The sequence below is a fragment of the Branchiostoma lanceolatum genome, chromosome 14 (assembly GCF_035083965.1).
Source record: "Branchiostoma lanceolatum isolate klBraLanc5 chromosome 14, klBraLanc5.hap2, whole genome shotgun sequence".
Taxonomy (NCBI): Eukaryota; Metazoa; Chordata; class Leptocardii; order Amphioxiformes; family Branchiostomatidae; genus Branchiostoma; species Branchiostoma lanceolatum.
The window spans coordinates 17031300-17052542 of NC_089735.1; the positions used below are offsets into that span (position 1 = coordinate 17031300).

The 21243-nt window shown below is 39.0% G+C and overlaps 1 protein-coding gene across 1 annotated transcript in view; it reads left to right on the plus strand.

The window, feature by feature from the left end:
• LOC136448808 (lymphocyte antigen 75-like) overlaps nt 1-21243 on the plus strand; it is an 80265-nt gene that overhangs the window by 31619 nt on the left and 27403 nt on the right. Inside the window, exons 16-35 of the mRNA XM_066448457.1 lie at nt 1229-1393; nt 1759-1841; nt 2804-2987; nt 5410-5583; nt 6961-7080; nt 7196-7339; nt 8916-9044; nt 9629-9796; nt 10212-10263; nt 11207-11273; nt 11411-11544; nt 11659-11708; nt 12203-12373; nt 12889-13043; nt 14321-14437; nt 14755-14873; nt 15591-15742; nt 18627-18832; nt 19149-19267; nt 20984-21036. Coding sequence (XP_066304554.1) covers nt 1229-1393; nt 1759-1841; nt 2804-2987; nt 5410-5583; nt 6961-7080; nt 7196-7339; nt 8916-9044; nt 9629-9796; nt 10212-10263; nt 11207-11273; nt 11411-11544; nt 11659-11708; nt 12203-12373; nt 12889-13043; nt 14321-14437; nt 14755-14873; nt 15591-15742; nt 18627-18832; nt 19149-19267; nt 20984-21036 — 2562 coding nt within the window. The remainder of the gene's footprint in view (nt 1-1228; nt 1394-1758; nt 1842-2803; nt 2988-5409; nt 5584-6960; nt 7081-7195; nt 7340-8915; nt 9045-9628; nt 9797-10211; nt 10264-11206; nt 11274-11410; nt 11545-11658; nt 11709-12202; nt 12374-12888; nt 13044-14320; nt 14438-14754; nt 14874-15590; nt 15743-18626; nt 18833-19148; nt 19268-20983; nt 21037-21243) is intronic.

A 21243-nucleotide genomic window follows, 5' to 3' on the forward strand; every position in this document is an offset into this window, starting at 1 on the left:
TATGTCAATTTACAGATTTGCAAATTACATTTATAGGCATGTCCACTTAAGCCCGGGTTACACATAGCCGAACATGAGTCCCGCACGCCAGCCGACCCAGGACGGCAGTAGTTCGGGAGCAGTTTGGCCAGTTTTAGGCCACGCCTACCTTTGGCGCCGAACATGCACCGAACTTGTCCCAACCATCTCCTAACCAGTACATGACCCACCCCCGACTGAGCCCCGAATGCTTTCTAACCTACTCCTAACCATCCCGACCTCTAGCCCCAGACTGCCGAATTTTCCCTGACTGATCCCCGAACGGTTCCTAACCCTCTCACAAATTGAAAAAGACATTCAAAAGGGACTTTCAAAAGAGGGGTCATTTTTATTTTTAATCAAAATAATCCATTTTTCTATGTTGCTAAAATCGCCGAGAGATCGAATTCGGATCACGATAAGCTTCCATACGGCTTTTAGTGTTCCTCTCTGTTTTTGGTCGTGTGAAGGTCGGAGGTGAGTCGGCCACGTTCTGGTAGTAGTCAGTTTTGTTGGAAATGCATGCAGTTAGATATGCGAAGGTTAGACGTAACAGGTTGTTCGGCGTAATATAACCGGCTGCTGCTGCGCTGCGTGCCTGCGAAACTGGTGTGTTACGCCGAATGGCGGTTATACCAGCTATATAGATACAGATACAGAATTGAGTTAGCAGAGATTTATCTACGGCCTTGGGGTAAGTCATGTCATGTAGGTAATTAGATGGGAGGAAGCAGTGGTTATCGCGTAGTTAAGGTTCGAATTTTGCTGCTGACTTACTACCGAACACCGGCCAAACACAAGCCAACCGCGCCGAACACCAGCCAAACCATTCCAGACCCTCCGCCCAGAGCCGAATGTTTTAGAGTTTTTAAAACATTCGGCTGGCGCAGCCGAACACCAGCCGACTCAGCCAAACAGCATCCGACTCAGCCGAACGCCAGCCGACAACAGCCGATTTAGCTCCCGAATCACTCCTATCCATGGTCGGGAGGCCTATTCGGCTATGTGTAACCGGGGCTTTAGAAATCATAATACGTACAGTATTACATAATCAAATTAAATGCAGCTGAGTATTTTCATCTTGCAATCATATGATATAAGATATGTAGAGTATACGTATAAAACCTTAGCTCGACAAGAAAGAATCTTGCAAGTTAAGGGGATGATGACAAGCTTTCAACTTTCATTCTTATATATATGTTTATTCCAGAAAACAAGAGCTGCCCAGTTGGATGGATACTTCATCCAATGTTCAGTTCCTGCTACTTGTTCGTGAACCAAGACGAGACGTGGGACAAGGCACGGACAGAGTGCAGCCAGAAGGACGCAACTCTGACAAGTGTGACGTCTGCAGAGGAGCAAGATTTCATTCTTGGTGGGCTCTGCTCTGAACTACACTTAGCCACATGATATATAAAATCATTCACGCACTTACGGAAACGTTTGGGTCACATGTTAAGAAATTGGAGGTATTTGGTTTAATTTGAATATCATTTATGCTTATTATATGTTTATTTTCCTTTTTTACCAATTCGATATACATGATTTGTATTCAGTTTCCTTTCCGCTTATATATTATGTTTATGTATCTATGTGACAGGCAGGATCCGTGGTATTTATGTTCCTTATAGTATGTTTTTCTGTTCTCATATTGTTTTTGTTAATTTGCAAATGCAGTAATTTTTTAGAAATTTCAAAAAAACTTTGGTGTTGGAATTTCAACCTTGTTTTCTACCCCAGGTCACGGTAACAGAAACTTGAATATCGGTTTCCATGATAAGACAACAGAGGGAACATTTACATGGCTGGATGGATTGCCCACTGTGAGTTACAGCATTTACAATATTCTTAAAATGATGAAGCTTTCAGTCGCAAGTAACACGTAGACGTTCAAAGACAGTTATAGTAACCAGATATAAGGTAACAATGGATAATCATTCGATAAATGCTTTCATCTCCTAATATCGTATAGACGATGACGTTGACCAATCAGAAGCCTCCATTCCATATCGGTTATGACGCCATGATACAATAAAAGTACCACAAGTGGTGATGAATGAATATCAAGTGTGCCTTTATTACGATAAAGGACTTGTTCGACCGTTCCATTATGTAGAAGGACACGACTCTTTTTGTTAACATTTGTATCATGTCTATTTGTTCCATAAAATGTTTACCATCTTAAAATAAACCAAATCTTTTGGAAAGATATGATAAAGTAAGATAAATCATTTCCATACAAGTCAAATCTAAAGGACAGAAAAAAATATTCTCGACACCCCTAACTGTCCAATCGGAAGGACACCGAACAGAGAGGAATGATGAACAGAGAAGAGTAGAATAGAATAGATTTGAAAAAGATATGACATGCCAAGATTGCAATGTTATCAAACATTGCCTGCGGAAATTTTTCACCATCTTCTGTACAAAAAGGACAAATGTAAATTCTGAAATGTATTATTATAGTATTAAGGGATCTATGTGTCATACAGAAATTTTTTACTCTTACGTGGGTCAGTTTGGATAGGCTATATGATGATAACGTTAATGACCCGGCTATTCCTCGGTGTATATGGTTGCGAGCGAGGTGAATTTATGAGGCGGTTATATCAAATATCCAGGCCTTATGACACCTACCATATTCAGCTCGGGGCGGGTCATTAACCATTTTAAGTAAGTTAAACCTATAACATAGACCTGTGACAAACTGCCTTTAATGTATTTAGTGGAAATGAAAGACAGCTGAAAGCTATGCCCTTATATCTTGTCTCTTGTAATCATGCAGACATTTTTAAACTGGGAACCAGGAGAGCCCAGCAATGCTGGAGGGAATGAAGACTGTACTGAGATTGTTTACGACACAGGCATGTGGAACGATGTCCCGTGTGGCCAGTTCTGGTCCACACGTGGGTATGTCTGTAAAAGACCTGCAGATGAGGTGAACCTGCCAACAGCACTGCCTACTACAAGTGAGGACTGTAATCATTTTTGCGACAATCAATTACTGTAGATTGCTTACATAAATGTACTTACGGATGAATATAAAAAATAAAATAGTAACCGTCCAACAGTAACTTTAAGCAGTAGTAACCATACACCATGATGATGCAAATCTAAGCTTCAATTTCTGACAGAGTTGTTTCAATGGAGCCTTGGGTAGCCCTAACTCAGAATATCATCTGATACTTCTAAAATGTAATGTTGGGCCATTGTAATTTTCTTCTTATCATTTTGGATCGGAGAAATTTTTCCACGAGAAATTGAACCATTGTATCAACCAGGCCGGGAGAGTTTGTAGAGACAGAAACCTCGATCAATTTCTTTAAGCAAAATACACCTGAACGGTTCAATTGGCGATTGAATTACACGTGGGTAAGATAATGTAAAAAAATACACGAATAAGACCCGCAAGTGTGTTATCTGAAGAAACCAGAAAATCAAGTTCTGCTGTCAAACAATAACACTCTGATCTCTTCCGTATTTCCCAAGCAGTTGATTTACTAATGTGTATTTTCATACAACGTACATCTCCTCTGTATAGGAATGCACCGAGTTTTTTTCTACCAGTCAAAGCTGCCAGGAAGTTTCTATGCATGTCAGCGCAAGCCGAAACATTCGGCACATCAAACACTGGCGTGTGCGCGTATTGAATTACGGTCTTTAGACCGCGTTCTATTACATGTACAAGAATGACGAGAAGGAGTTTGTTATTAGAAAGAATGCGTTTTTTAATCGGAAAACGTGGGCTGTGATTATTGAGTCTCTGTGTAGGACAGGGCCAGACATGTCGGTACACTTAGTTCATGTCATAGACGCAAATGTATCAAGGTGAGTGCTACGTTTTGGGGTCTCAGTATATATGTGGTAAAATTCCATGGATTTGTCTAAAATGAAAATATTCGACCTCATCAATGAACTATTCGAATTCTATGCGTTAATTTTGAGTGTCTGTGTGTTTAAGAAAGTCCCAGATAATGTACGTAGTATAGAGATTTTGTTTATCATGTCGGCGGGTTCTGCGGCATCCCCGGCGGTTGCGCGTAGAATCTAGGACCCTCGGCCGGTAATTGGGGTGAGTTACGGCGAAAACTGCGATTTCTTTTTACCATACAAGTCGAATTGCTATTTTCACTGGGTGTAGTAGACACTTAACACACTTACAAACACGATTTGAGGTGCGCCATTTAAGGCTTGCTGCATGGTACAACTAGATAGCGTCTAACTACGCTGGTCTAAGTTAGTAAGTAGGAACTAATTGGTCATGGCAGTTTTGCTGACTAGGCTAGTTTGACATATACATAACTTGTAAGTACAGCATAAGTTTCACAAATAGCCTTAGTATGCATTCATACATAACATCTAGATATTGATACGGAGCACTGGGAGGACCTTGCAAGTGACCGTTCCAGGTGGAGATGCACACTGTCCAGACAACTCAAATCAGAAGCCAGACTGATGCACAACGCAGAAGAAAAGCGGATCCGCAGAAAAGAGTTTTGCAACAGAACTGAGTCAGCTTACAGATGTGATTTATGTGGCAGAGACTTCCATTCTCGTATAGGGCTGTTAAGCCATAGTCGATGCTGTAGGGCTGTTGTGAATTAGAATTTTACCATGGTCAATACTGACCAACGGAGGCCATATATGTTAATGTGCTAACCGGAGGACAATGGGGGCGGAGACAAGGCGTGCATTTGAAAAGCTAGGACAAGTTTGCGGGCAAAATTCTGATCGGCTTGATGCGACCAAAACAAATCTAGTTCCCGCTTGCAATGGCGTGAACCAATCAGCTACTGTTGCCAGTAGTGACAGGGGTGATTGGCATCGATTCCTCATCAATATGCATGTATTCTAAGTTAGGAAAAATCAAGGCCTTTTTTACCACCATGAGACAAGACATTTAAAAAACTAAAAACCTTCTGTTATGTGTTATTCCTGTGATGTTGATAGGAAAGAAGTTTTGTTTTTGTCAGAAAACGTGAAAAAATTGAAGAGAATTTGGCAATTTCTATAAAGAGCTTGTTTCTTTTGCTTTGTCGAATGGGCAGTTTGAAGTAGAATGCATTTCATCTTCAACTTTATTTGACGCACAGTGTTTGTAAGCAAGTTTTTTTCCTCCAGCCGAGGTCAGATTACCTCCCGGTTTCTACACGTCCTTTGTCGAGTACTTTTTGGTTTCACCAATGCAGTAAATGAATCAAAATCCGACATAAGTGTTATGTATTCAAATTATCAGATACTATTTCAATGCAGTTCAGATTAGCTCTTTCAGTTTTGAGACACTGTCATACTATGGTATGTCATACTATGGTTCAAGCCCAAAATTGTAAGCTGCGTTTTAGAAGTTTAATTTCATTTGGTACCAAGTACACTCATCCCTTTGCTTTACAGTATGGAATAGTGGCAAGTGTCCTGCGGGCTGGAACGAGGATCCAATGGGAGACTTCTGCTACCAGATCAACAGCGCCTCCGTTCAGACCTGGCGTGAAGCACAGTTAATGTGCGGACAAAGAGGAGGGGATCTCCTCAGCATCACGACTCCTCATGAGCAGTTCTACATTACAGGTACTGCGTCCATATTCATCAACACCTGGATATTACCAATAAACATTCAAACCTTTATATTTTCCGTTCTTATCATGCTTACATGCTGACTGGCATGCATGCCAGTCAGCATGTTTCAGCTAGCATCTTTAACGACAGTGGAACATTTATAGTACCAGGATCAGACTATAATATCCAACGAATTAGGAAACTGGAACGTAAACACATATTTTACTGAAGGGCACAAGTCAGAGGTTTATCTAGGAATGAGCGTAAACCATGGCTTCTATGTGACGTCATTTTATGCAGGTTTATGTAGAATATTGACTGAATAGTGAACTGTGTATCATGATTTGCATACGTTTCAGGGCATCCCTGCTAATTCCTTGACAAAGACTGGTGATGTTCAGCCGAAAGCATGATTAAGTGCCATTTTCCCATTGTTTTGGAAATTATAGCTTAATCTTTCCATCAACACAATGAACTTTCAAGCAAAGTAAAAAAACTGGTGCTGCATTCATTGTAATTATCAAACGGTGATCACAACTATAACAAGAGTTCCGCGACCTCATATCTCCATGAACAATTCTATTTATGCAAATGACTTACACATTTACATAATGCATGCTTAATCATAAACACCTTTATCTAACTTACACATGTTGCAATATTGACAGTTCTATAATTTTCCAATTTGATGAATTTCTGTGTTTTTGCATTAATTATGCAAATCAGGAATTTATTTGCATTATTGGTATCTGTTGATGCTCCACTTTCCATAAACTACATATGTTACATGTATTTGAGTCTTATAATGGAAAACACTGCAAATATAGATTTTCCTCATTATCTATGCAAATTAATTCCCAATTAGCATAATTTGCACTTCATTGTGTGTATCTCTGTCCAAGCTACCTGCATACTAAATATCATGGAAATCTGTTGTTCCTTTGTTCAGTTATTGTCCCTAGAAGATTTTCACAAAAACGCCCTTGCAGTTCCAGAGAAAGCTGCTAGGGGACCCAAACCTACACCACTTCTTTATTACATCACAAGCTATCTGCCACCCAAAAATCAAGACCACAGCACGTCTAGGTCAAAAGATACAAAAATTGAAGTTCTGCTGCAGTACCAAGGTCACATACCAGGGGGCCCAAAATCGACCCTAACCTTCGGCTTCACAACACCCGCCCACATACCAAATATCATTGTAATCCATCAAGAGGTTCTTGAGTTATGCTGACTACAAGAGTCCGGAAACACAAACACACACACACACAGACACACCAAAAACAATATCTCCATTTTTCATGGAGATAATAAGAGTTTAATTCATAGTAAATGATGTATCCTAAACTGTTCATCACTCTGATTGAATTGAACTTTGCAACTCTATAGGACTCTTGTCCTCTGTAACCGGGATGGCATCTTTGTGGATCGGAGCCAACAACCTCGGAACACAAGGCGGATGGAGGTGGAATGATGGAAGTGCATTTGTCTATTTCAATTGGGCTTCTGGTAAGAAACTTCAACTGAAATTATGTCTGAATTTGTTTTCATATGACTGCATGCAAAGTAGATCATACTAATCCTAGAGAATTAAGATACTGACTCGCTTAATTTACTCTCGTAGGTCCTAATGGCGGAAGTACTGATAACTGTGTGGAGATTACCAGCAGTAATGGCCGCTGGAATGATCTAAGCTGTGATGAGGGTCGAGGTTACATCTGTAAAACTCGTCAGACACCCACTGTACCTACACCGCTTCCACCGCCAGGTTTGTTCATCAATTCTATAAACCTTCATCTTCTGCCTGAATGATGGCATCTCTATTGTCTATGTTATTGCAACGCTGCTATTGTGAAATGAAAGCAAAACAGAAATGAGGCTTTATTTGGCATAGAATAAGGGACAATAATGAAGGAAATGTAATCATGTAAATTTGTTTCTTTCTTTGTGATAAAGTTATGGGCAACAGAAAACATGTAACGTTGGGTAACATAAATTCGCGGGGTACTTAAATTCGCGATTTTTCGAAAACGGGATATTTAGGGATATGTGCTAGATGCAACATAAGTAATACCGCTAGAAATGCAAACCTGACAGACTTACGTATTCAGAACACTGTCTGAAAAGCTTCGATAAGCATGCATTATAAGGCGACGAGGTCAAAAACTCTCCGTCCCTTATTGGAACAGTCTGAGGGCTTCGTGGGAGAATTACACAACATGGTTGTCGGCTGGTTTATAAGAAAAATGTCACATCCGCTTCCTGCTAAACACAATTATTTACAAGACAACTTATTACAATCTCTTTTGCTAACCTGCAACTGGATTCTAAGTGTGATCAATCATCAAAACTCCTCTCTGTTGCTACAACCTACGGCACGTGTATTTTCCCGCCGCCATATTGTTAACCAGAATCCTGTTGTCAAGCAGACGACAAAGGTTTGTGAGGAACACTTTTTTGTCTAAATGCTGCGTGTGATAGTGGACTGAGGAAGATATTTTCCTCAAAGTTTGCTCCTAACACAACAAGGAACACATGGACATAGTAGTATTACCATTGCTACGGCATCCAGCTAACTTTCCATGAATAATGTAACGTTACACGTTGCCCGATGATGACGATGGGCCGACTTTGAGTGAAGTTTTACCGACTCAACACACGGGTTGTTCCCGAACTGGCCTGATGTGTGCGGTACGGCCGTTTTTTCGTGTATTTTTTTTACTTGGACACGTCGAAATCCATAGCACTATCCTCAAGCCAAGGATGGAACAAATAGCTGCTGTATAAAATGTGATTAGCGGTAAGATATTCAAGACGAATCTTCTCTCCCGAATTAATGTGCCCCCCTGTCCGACAGCACCGTCATTGTGCGTGCGGCGGACGGTAGTTTCAAGTTGAAATATTATGGTGTCAGCACGACTAGAGACAAAATCTACCATATATATGATTAGTGCAAAGATAGTACAGGATACTGACAGAATTATAGAAAAAAGGATGGTTTATTGTTCTGCTAGATTGATTTCAGTCAACCATTATCGGAAAAATCCCGAATTTATGTTACACAACGTTAAGATGCGGATGGTGTGTCATTATTGCTCACACTAGAATTATTTGGTCATTTTTGTTTTTATCCATTTATCATATACAGAGTTTTTAGCTTCACAGCAAAGGAATTTCATCCACCGACGTCTTGGTAGCTTTTTTCTCTTCTGAGCTCTGTCGTACCTTCTTATCATTGTGCTTTTCGCCTCTTGCAAGAGTTTTTCAATCTGCAAACAAATCTATACCCTTAGTGCAAATTTGTTTTACAAAAAGTGCTACCTTCATTTTCAACATTTATGCAGACCAGTTTCTTGTGCACGTGTGTGAGAGGCAAGGTGACACACTCTCCTGTGACGCAGGAAAGGTTATTGAAGTGGTGGCAGCTGCTTACGGACGAAGTGACCCCAACATCTGCTCAAACCACCCTATATGTAAGTTTAAGAAATAACTGTCTCTTCAGAATGTTCTTTCAAAATTGCAAATTATGTGCATTGGTACATCAAAGCCATAAAGAAGACCAGAGGAGAGTGTTCTGGTTCGGCTGATAATATTTTCTTCTGAATACAAGAACGTAATTGTTTTGTCAACATTACCTTGAACCTGGACTAGGTAGCAGTTGCATTATCCAGCATCAATATTCTGATAACCCCCCGAGTACTTTTCAGATTAATTACACTCATAGACCATAGACAATACCGTTTGGAAGTTATGACGGGGGCGAATGACTCCCCCCCGTCCAAAACTCTCAAAAAAGCCTGGTTTAGATAGGGTTAAAGATTAAGAACAATCAAGTAATATGACACGCATACTTGCCATTTTACGGTTACAGAAAAACAGAATTGAGTCGCAGCGATATCACTGACATAGTTTTGCACGGAAGGATAAAAGTATGTTTCAAAAATTGTTAACATACAATTTCTCACATATGAGATTTTATAGTCAGCAACCCAGACTGCATCCACTCAATAAGTGCGATTAACCATACATGTACAACAATGCGTCCATCTTTCTGCAGCAAACACAGACTGTGCTGCTGCGGGAGTGATGCAGAAAGTGAAGACAGACTGTGATGGACTAACAAGCTGCCCTGTAGTTGCCAGTAACAGCGTATTTGGAGATCCATGTTCAGGAGTGCAGAAATACCTAGAAGTGACCTATAACTGCATAAATACTGGAGCTGCAGGTAGGAATTCAACTAGACGTATTTTTTCCGATAGTCTTTCTTAACTATCTTCAACCATCATTCAAAATTGTTATCTATACTGTTACTTATATTGTGTATAATGCAATTTCTATAATCATGTGCTTTAAAGAGCAATTAGTTTTAAATGTTCAAATGTTCCTGTATATGCATCATGACACATCGCTTGAAGACTTAGTCACAAGTTATAATAGGTTGATATGATATCAAACATCTATAAAACATATATGAAATAGATAGAAAATAGTTTAATCTTGTGTTTGTACAAAAGAATAAACTGAGAAATGAAAGACTCCTGAATCTAGGTTATTAAACGCCAATATCTGGCATTATGTCTTTTTATTTGTTGTCAAGTGTCATAATGATATTGATTTTTCACATTTTCCTTTGGTGGCAGATTTGATTGACTGCTCAACTCGTGCTGATTCAAGAAGTGAGGAAAAATTCACGTACGTTCACAGCTTTTAACTTCGTACTATACGATGTTGTGTTATACAACATGGGCAATGTTGCATCCAGCCATGAAAGCTGATTGTTTGTCATATGTACAAATACAAGAAAAAATAGTACAGAAAAGTATAAGAGCATCACATTAAAAAAATGGAGCAGACATACTGAGGGAAGCTATCGATGACAAAACCAGAGGCTTGAGGAGAGACCTTGTCGTGGGAGCTCCTCTTATCAGTGACATGGAACACATTTTGCCTCCTTTCCAAGCATCCGGAACAGACCAAATACCACATAGGTTCCTCAAAATGACAGCCACTGAAATAGCACTAGTGTTAAGGAATCTTTTCAACACTCGTTAGACACAGGAGAAATCACAAAGACTGGGGAGATGCATTCTTAAAAAGGGAGATAGAGCTGTCCCCAGTAACTACACAAAGTCATCTGTTTCACTGTTTCACTGACCTACAAACTGCTAGTACATGGTATTCGTTGCCATGCCATGAAGCACTTAGAAAGTAACGATATGCCGACAGACTACAAGCATGGTTTCAGAGCAAGCGATTCACAGAATCACAGCTTATACTAACAGTTCATGACATAGCTGGTAGTGAACAGCAACCGTCAGATGGATGTAGCTATGCTTGATTTCACAATTTTTGTCATGTCATGTTGACAAAACAATTAAGGCTAAACAGACATTGGGAATTATCAAACGTAATTTGTGGGTATTCCCAAGAAGGGGAAAGTCACATCATTTTGTAAGATTTGTTTTGTATTTTTTGTTTTGTTTTGAAAGAATTGTTTATTTCACATATCACATTTCTATGTTATAATAATGCTCAAAATATCATTGCAATGGACTTCCCAACCCAAATCGACATTTCTTTAGAATTATAGTGTCAAAAGGAATGTTTTCCAGAAATACAGATTTTCTATCTCTAGTGTCCGATGCCCACCTGGATGTATTGGCACATCAGCAGATGTTAAGGGGACAGGAGTGTACACTGATGTAAGTTGCCAACATTCTGTTTACTTGATAATTAAAACATTGTCATTCAAAAATGCAAAAATAATAGTAATGGCTTAGAAAAACAAATGAAAAAGTTTCATTCTGGATTTTCGATAATGTTGATTGAACGTATACAGGATTCAAGTATTTGCCGAGCAGCAATTCACGATGGAAGGATAACCAATGAGCAGGGAGGTGACATCACTGTAATCAAGGTAGCAGGTCTTCAGTCTTACCAAAGCTCCACACAGAATGGCATCTCCACATTATCGTAAGTTTTGTTCACTACTCGCGTATGTATTGTGTGATTTTGGTTGAAGGTATGCTTTCTGTGTTTAGAAATACACATAGAACAATCAACAATGTTTAACTTTCATGTTATCAGATCTGGAGACTGGACTGCACACAGGTCATTTCTCTTCCAATCTGATGGTGGTAAGTCCGCGCTCACTGCAATTTTTGGTAATCATATTACTGACAACATCCATTGATGCACCAAATCAAGAAGTATTTTGACTTAAATGCAACCTTTTTTCTCAGAGTTAAGCTTTACAAGTTGCCAAACATTTCATTATGCCACAAAGCATGAGACCTTATACGTCAATAAAATATGTAAATCTCTTATTTCATCTTGACTGATTGATTAGAAGGCTGTAATTAATATTAGCTATTCTAACTGATGATCTTGCTTCTTCCTTACGTCGAAAGCTAACTGGCACCAAAAATTCAAGACCACAGCATATTCAGGACAAAAAAAATGCAAAAGCCGGAAGTTCTGTTGCAGTACACCAAGGGGCCTTCCCAGCACCTACCCACGCTTTTACTGCGTAGCAAATATCTCGGTGCTGTCTTTATGATTGTGAATGTACAGTTAGTGCCATTCAATTTTTGGCTGAGGAAGCCATATTGACATTAGGCATCATTTTCAGTGCTTTCCTGCCCACTTGGATGGACCAGTTACCATGGTAACTGCTTCTTTACATCATCTGATCAGCGCAGTTGGCAGGAAGCCTCCTTGTTCTGCAGACAGACGGGCGGGGACTTGGCCTCCATCTCTACCTCCACAGAGCAGGCACTCCTTACAAGCCTGGTGGCAGGAGGTAGTACAACATCTTGGCTTTCTTTGGGCAATGTTGATTCGATTACATAGATGACATTCCCTGGGATCCCCAAAACTGATGTGAACGTGCAAAAAACTGCGTTCATTACGAGGTCTAGGTGGTCAAGAAGGCTGACCAAATGGCTAGACACACATTGCATGGTGTACCGAGCAATAGATTCTTCATTTTGGTTCTTTCATATCTTCTTCTTTGACTTTTGAAATTGACTTTGGCATTTCTCGACATTATCATCGGTGTTCTGATATTTAATCTTGATAGATGGATTCTGATCATGCATTAGTTTTACGCAGTTGAAGGCTAACGTATCAATGGACTTCCTAAGTACCATTCAACATTCTAAATATACAAGGACATGATTTTGTCTTGATAGTCATATTTGTTTGATCAATAACTTGTTTTAGTTACAATATATTTATAATTATGCCTTTTTTACTAGCATGATTAAGGATAAGATAGAGAAAACTTTTAGTCACTATATCTATATAATCCAACAGTGCCTGGCAACACTTGGATTGGCTTGAATGACCTGTCCATCCACATGTATTTCCAATGGATGGATGACTTGCCGGCTACCTTCACAAACTGGGACGACAATCAACCTAATGACTGGAGTGGGAACACAGAAAACTGTGTGCAAGTCAACAACAATGTTTGTGTTGTATATAATTGCATTTCTTGTCATATTTGTTTCAATTTAACGATCTTGGATAGCTTGACCTTCAAGTCCACCTGCAATTAATCTTTCTTAACGTCACGCATCATTGTTGGTTGATTTCATTGTGAAGAGTCGCTAATGCTCTAGCCAGATGACCTGATTGCTTACATGGACGGAATCTCTGGTTTCGGTGTGTGTCTGTTTGTGAGTGTTGGTTTGTGTCCGTAGTTCTTTCTACAGTAAGAGTAGCAGAAAGTGATTGAAAAGATGGTTTAATAAAAGACTGGCAGGATAAGAAAATTGATTTGAAGGACAGCGGTTGATGTGTTGCACGCAGCGGTTGATGTGAAGGAAGTGAATGGTGCAGTTAAAGAAGTTAGACTTGCATGTGGAGCATGCACTGTGAATTCAATTATATCTTACCGATGCTATGGAAATATATTCTCCTTAGTAACGGTTGCCATAGAAACACAATACTTTCAAGACACAGAAAATGAACTGCCGCTTGTGACTTTTGACGCAACGTATTACACAGTTATGCTGCTATATATTCACATTTGGGGTATATTTGCATAATCAGTCCTAGAACAACATACTTAGAAATGATCGAGAGACTCCAGGCTTTCATTCAATGTTACTGAACAAGTATGGTTAGAACCTATGAATGGATTGTGGTGATATATGGCATGTGAGTAGGTGTTGTGGATGTCAAGATTCTGGGGCCCCTGGCGGCTAATCTCTGTAGTTGAGCAGAACAGAGCAATTTTCAGAGAACTTTTGATATAATGAACAAGTGGTGCAGGTTAGGGCCCCCTAGCAGCTTGAATGCAGAGGGATTTTTGTCAGAATCTTTCAAGGAGGGTAACTTTGATACATGTAACGCATTCATTGATGGTGGTACATCTACAGTTACCAAGTATGGGAATAAGGGCCTTCAAAACATCGTTTGCCGGTTTCATATCACAGCTGGAGTCTTTATTTGCCCTAAGGACAGCCCATTTTCTGACAGGTTTTGCGTTCTGTCTCCTCAAAGGACACGTTGTGGTTAATTAGTTGTCCCTCCAGTGGCACGCCTAGCTAGGGCTATACCATTCATCAAGACGGGTTATAAAAATTTCGAAAGGAAGTGGATTTAGCAAATTATGCTATATACAACATACTTTGCTAATGAATCAGACATGAAGAAAATAAGAAATCTACAAGTTGAAGCTCTAAATATTCCATAAGGTATGACGTCTCCGAAATCTTGCTTTATTGATTGAATTACCCAGAATGGCCGCTGGAATGATGCAGCTTGTGACCAGCCAGCTTACTATGCGTGCAAGAAGCCAAAAGCATTGTTGACAACTCCATCTGTGCAGCCAACTACCTTTGCTGGATGTGAAGAGGTAATGATAATGTCGATATCTTTGCCAAATGACAAATCCTCATGAAATGAAGTTTATGTGTCGTATATTGGTGCGATGAGGGGGGGGGGGGCATCATTAAAACTGAAGCTTATGCATAATACCGTCACGTATGAAGGTAATTCTTTGACGGAAATCACCTTACTGATAATTTTACACGCTAATTACGTACACAAAGTAAAGCGCTTACCAACTTCAGAAGGACCAGAGGGCTGGTCAAAAATTGGTAAGCGTGTAAATTTATCAAAATACCACCATAATGAACTAATATTACCTTTTTCCAAATAATTCTCGTGTAGGGCTGGTTAGCATACCAGGCATCCTGCTACATTGTGAGTGATGACGTTGAAACCTGGGGTGCTGCCAGGTCAAAGTGTCAATCGCCTAACTCAGCAGAGCTTGTTCAGATACAAGATAGGTACATTCTGATATATACTAGTAAACATAACATAGGATATACAGTATGATGTGAAGAGAATTTCTTCAATCTAAATGAATGGCATATTCACACAGGTGACGGTCAGAGAGATCCTATAAATTTAGATTTTACAAATTGATCCTAGGAGTTAACAAACTTAGAAGAATAGATTGAGCAGACCGATGGTCTGTAATTATGATCCTTTGATGATTGTAGACAGCAGACCGATTAAAAGCATTTTGATAAGCTTTCAATCAGTCTACATTGTCACCTCTATGAATGAAGAGATTGTAAATTGGCCGCAACATATAATTATTGATTGACTCGCTCAGTCTTCTTCAGCTGTGAAACTCAATCGTTCTGGGCACCAGACTGTATGTGAGTGTGACGTCAGAAATGGTCAAACGCAATCGGAAGTTTGTCCCTTCATAATTCAAGCAGTATCATGATGATGAATTCCAACAGCAACGCAAGGACATTGGCACTGAAATGAATTAGATCTGTGTGTGGTGATTTGAAGAACGTTGAACAAAAGCTTACATGACAAGGCTGAAAAATAGATCTCTTTTGTTACAAGGCGAATTTTATACTTATGTCGATATTTATACCATTTTAGCCACATGGCCGTGTTTTAGATATTTAAACTTATTTAACCTATCTTACAATTCTTAATATACCATTATATCAAGTTGATTTTGAACATTTATTTTTTTCAAGATTTGAACAGGCTTTTCTTGCGAGCAGAGTTAGTGACTCTGACATCAACTTATGGATTGGTCTGTCTGGTATTATTGACAATGGACAGGCAATATTCCAATGGTCAAATGGAGAGGGTCTCATCTACACCAATTGGGACAGAAATCAGCCAGGTAATTTTCTTTCTTTGTAATGCAGAACCAGCAGACCGTCTTAAGGTGTGATGTACTAGTTTTGTTCAGTAAATGTATAAAATGTGACAAGACCGGGCTGATATGTATGATCCATTTACACTCGGATGTGGTGTGGTGGGTTCCTTAACGTGCTCAAGGTATGGCTCTTATTAACCATGGGACTGAGAGGACATGATCACTAAAACAAACTATGCCAAACCAACCCTTTTGGAAATGGACCATCACAAAGTTGTATTTGCCCAAACATGGACTATTTCAACATCAGTTCACTTCAAAATGTCTAAAAATGACAAAAATCCCCAAATAAGTCATTTTGAAGTGGTGTACCGCAAAATATGAAGAGGTCGTCTGTCCAAAAGTCCCAAGTAACCTTATTCGGAACTTCAGGTCATATCATTTGAGTACAAGGCACAAGAGTCCATGTAAATTTTTGGGTTAGAAATGGCAAAAGAATATGAATTTGAATGAGTTCCACGACCTCATACCTTCGCCAAATACTATTGAATATGCTTTCCCAGTGACATATGCCACGTTTTAAAGCCTATTATGGAATGTTGATGACGGTAAGACATCCAGGTAATAAAATACGCAATAAATGACAATGACAATGACAATGACAATGAACTTTATTGCATATTCATGCCCAGCATGGGCTAAATGCATTAGGTAACATAAAGTAAAAGAAATGGAACATTGTGATATATTCCATCTAAATCTACAGAGTCTCTTCTCTCTTCTTGAAACATTTGTACACAAATTCACATAGTTTTCCAATTATATCGTCGTTTTTAGATGACATGATACATGTGAATAGCTCGTTATTTTCAAGATGCGTATATTTTTGTCTAGTTGTATGGGACTTACAAGGGATCTGCGCATGTCTGCGTATAGTGAGCATTCTAAGATAAAATGTATTTCATCTTCTATACGATCATTGTCACAGAAAGTACACATTCTGTTATTTGGTGGAGTCTGGTTGTACCTACCAACTTCAATTTGCAATGGATGATCGCTGATCCTTAGTTTAGTCATGGCTCGGCGATAGTTAGAATTTTGTATATCTAGATATTTTTCTTTTTCATACGTAATCTTTAATTTTTTGTAAGTTCTCAATTTGTTTCCATTCTTCCCTTTTTCACCATAATAATCAAGTTGTGAGTAGAAATGTTGAAGAAAGTTGTCTTTCAGCCTCTGTTTTAGTTCAGATTGAGCGGATAGCGTGTTTCGGTCTTTGTTAAGTAAAAGGTAGGCAAAGCCTGACTCTTCCAAGATTTTACTAATATTTAACAGTTAATCAAGCAACTGTAGAGATTTTGGAAACGAAATGGATTCACACTATTTCATCAAATATACACATTAGATCCTGTTTTGTATAATTAGCATCCCACTATGTCAATCATCAGATTCACTTAAGCTATCATGAAATACCAAACATAAATAAAGATATACCAGTCATCTACCAGTATAGTATAATCATTATAGTATGTTCTCATCAATCATTAAAATGAGGTCATTTGCATCATTGATATTTATCATATCCCTATCTTTCTCAGTGATAGATGCCACATGTTTGAAAGTGTTCTCATGGAACACAGCTTTCATGGAACACATCATTTATGCACATTAGCTTCTGTTTGGCATAATTAGCATCTTACAATGTCAATAATGAGATTGACTTTTGAAATTAGCTACCTTTATACCAAACATAACATATGAAATCAGAGTCCTGTTTTTCAATCGCCCAACTTGTGATGTGAGCTGTTGACCTATTGACAACTAGTAATGTGAGCTGTTGACCTATTGACAACTAGTCATGTCAGCTGTTGACCTATTGACAACTAGTCATGTCAGCTGTTGACCTATTGACAACTAGTCATGTCAGCTGTTGACCTATTGACAACTAGTCATGTCAGCTGTTGACCTATAGATTTCAGGACACCAGCTGTTAACCATTACAATGATATATGCATACTATAAAATATGATGCAGCAGTGCCTGAAGTTTTCCTCGATGATTATGTAAAATATATTAATCATCACCTAAGGTACCTATATGCTGCAGAAACAATGACAACCCATCGATCACTGCTTGGATAGTCCTCCTCAAAAGTTACAAAAAGCAAAGCCCACTACAGTTCTACGCAAGTCGTTAAGGGGCCCAAACTTACATCACTTACTCCCTGCCCCAAGGGCTATCCACCACCCAACAACCATGACCATAGCACATGCAAAAACTTTCAGCGCATTAATAAGTTTTCCTCATTCATTGTGCAAATTAGCTCGTGATTTGCATATCTAATTATGTAAAACATTGCCCAAGCTATCAACATGTCAAAAATTATTACGATCCGTCAACCTCAAACTTTGAAGCACCGCTGCAGTACCTTAGGTACCCGTCAGGAGGCCCATTATCGGACTTGATCTCTCTCTTTGAAACCCCTACCCATCCGCTAAATATCATGCACAACCATCAACAGCTTTTTGAGTTTTTTCTGTAACACACAGAAATACACAGCCCGCTGTAGAATTGTAGAAACACGCCAGGTAAACCATTTTCGAACTTGACCTTTCTTTACACAACCGCTACTTACCTACCAAACATCATGAAGATCCATTAAGAGTTTTTCGAGTTATGCTCTTTACATACATACAGACCCACCTCACAGCTGGAGTAACTGACAACATAACCTTCTCGGCTAAGGTAATACGACCTGCATAAAAAGAGACGAACAAAAACGTTTGAGGTCATTGAATCCATTTGACCAAATAGCAGGAATAGGGGGAGGAGGAGAAGAAGAAGAGGAAAATAATTATGTATTTCTATACCTGTGAAATTTAATGATATATTTTTTTGTTTCATCTAGATCCTACTCAAGGCAGATGTGTGTCCATGCACACTGGAGATGGAGCAGGGCTATGGAATGCCCAGGAATGTGGTGCACCACAGAAGTACATCTGTGAAAAACAGAGGGTTGGTTTTACTGCACCTCCCCTCCCACCTACAACAACTCTTGTCCCGACATGTCCCACTGGCTGGGTTGGGCTTGAACAAGGATCATTCTGTTACCAGGTAACGTTAGGCCTATTCGAAACCTACTATGTTTTGGATATGAATGGTTAGGTATGAAGATGAGATCCTCATTTACGTTGTTTTCAACCCAAGAAAAATGTCACTTCCTTATTAAGAAAATATATTGATTATGTTAATGCAGTGCTCCTTTGACTCTAACGATCTCCATTTGTACCTTTGAAATATTGTAAAAAGACAAATAATTTCATATACGAAAAGGTTTGGGTATTTATTCAGATCTCCGTTGTATTGGACATTTGTAAATATATAATGTATCTTCCTTTCTAAATTTGGGATTCATTACTTCCAACTTGAGTTCAACTCAGTGGCGAAGACAACCTGGATGGAAGCCGTTGATGCTTGCATGGCACTGGGAGCCAACCTCTGCAGCATACACAGCATTACTGAATTAAACTACATTGCAGGAAACTTTGGGTAAGACTGGTTCCTTAGTGCCCCCGGACAATCTCAATACAGCTCTACTCAACGGGTCATAGATAAATAACTAGACATCGGCGACCTCATACCTCAATAAAATATCAAGAGCTTTTGTAGATTTTATTCAAATTATTATACATAATTTATGCATATCGATGTTCACCTTCAACTAACTTACACAGGTCACCAGTATAAAATTCTCATCATCTATCATTAAGTGATTTTGCCATTTCTGTGTTGATTATGCAAATTAGTTCCTCACTTGCATGTTTGGTATCGGTTCATCAAGTCTTAATTTGCATAATATGTATAAAATTGCGTACATATCTGCCTAAGCTACCTGCATGCCTAAAATGATAGAAATCCGTCTTTTCTTTCATCAGTTATCCTCTTTGGAATATTTTGACAAAAACGCTCTTGCAGTTTCAAAATTCAATGAACCTATCAAAACTATCTGCCATCCCAAATATAGGGACAAGAGATACGTTGAAGAAACTGCTATGATAGAATTTTCTCATTTATTATGCAAATGCGCGCCTTTCTGCATAATTTGTATTTCATTTGTACATCATTGTATAACTAACCTAGATACCAAAAACCATGAAAATCCGTTCTTCCTTAAAGTTTCTTGAGTTATCCTCTTCAGAAGTTTGCAACAACAATGCCCCTGCAAATCTGGAACTTATTCCTAAGCACAAGAGCTATCATTCATCGTGACCAAAGCTTGTTCAGAGCAAGAGATGTCAAACAGGAAAGTTCAGCTGTAGTGCCTAGGGAAACCGCTAGGGGGCCATAATTTAATCACTTTCTGTTTTCTTTACATCCTACCAACACACCAAATATGAAACCAATCCTATAGCCGTTCTTGAGTTATCTTGTTGACAGACATTCAGACAACGCTAGTGAAAATATAACATTCATGACATTTCATGGAAGTAATAACAAAACATTGACAATATATAACGGGGGGGCCCTAACTTAAGACGTTTTTTTTTTACGCGCTCGAACTCACCACGCTCCATCGCCAGTTGTCAGAAAGTGGTCTTGTTTTATGACTGAAATTTGGACACATCAATCCTAAGAATAGATCTGGGTAGGAAATGCACTAATGCGGCTCACGAGCTCTTCGCGCTTTGCATTACAACCGGTAAACGCTTCGAGATGTTTTCGTGAATGTATATTTTCATTTTGTGCTACACTAGATAGCGTACCCTAAATCAAGACGCTTTTGTACTTTTGCTTTCATCAAAAGTTGGTGATGAGCTTCAGTAAACAAAAACTAAAAATCCCAATTTTAGCGTTTTGTAAAGATTTCTTTCTTATGTAACGTTACATGGCAGTTGTGTGACTGATTGGTACGGGTTTTAGATTTTTGGCCACAAGCCAAAACTATGGAGTGACCATCCTTTCAGTGCCATCATTTGCTATCATTATTACCTTCGCCAAGAAGATAACGTTCTCTGTAGCGTTTGTATATATGTATGTATGTATGTGTGGATGGATGGATGGATGGATGGATGGATGGATGGATGGATGGATGGATGGATAATGGATGACAACATAACTCAAGAAGGCCTGAGGGATTGTATTGATATTTGATTACTTTCACCGAGAAGGTTATATGTTCGTTAGCGTTTGTAAACATGGCAAATTTTACTGACTTTATTGTTGTTTCAAGTATTAAACTTAAATGACTCAATTGTGCCCATTCAGGCCATATGACGATGCATACTGGATAGGACTAAACAGCAGGGATACAAGTCAAGGTACGTAACGTACAGACGTTTTGTATCATGATCTGATCACCATCAGTAGCAATGGATTTGTCTTCGCGAGTCTGGCCTTGGCATCATTTAATGACAAACACCATACAAGAGATGAAGGGATAATAGCAGAAACTTTACAAATATCATACCCATGACAGAATTCACTCAAAAAAGCCATTCAATAAGCCGGGAAGGCATGGTCGAGGC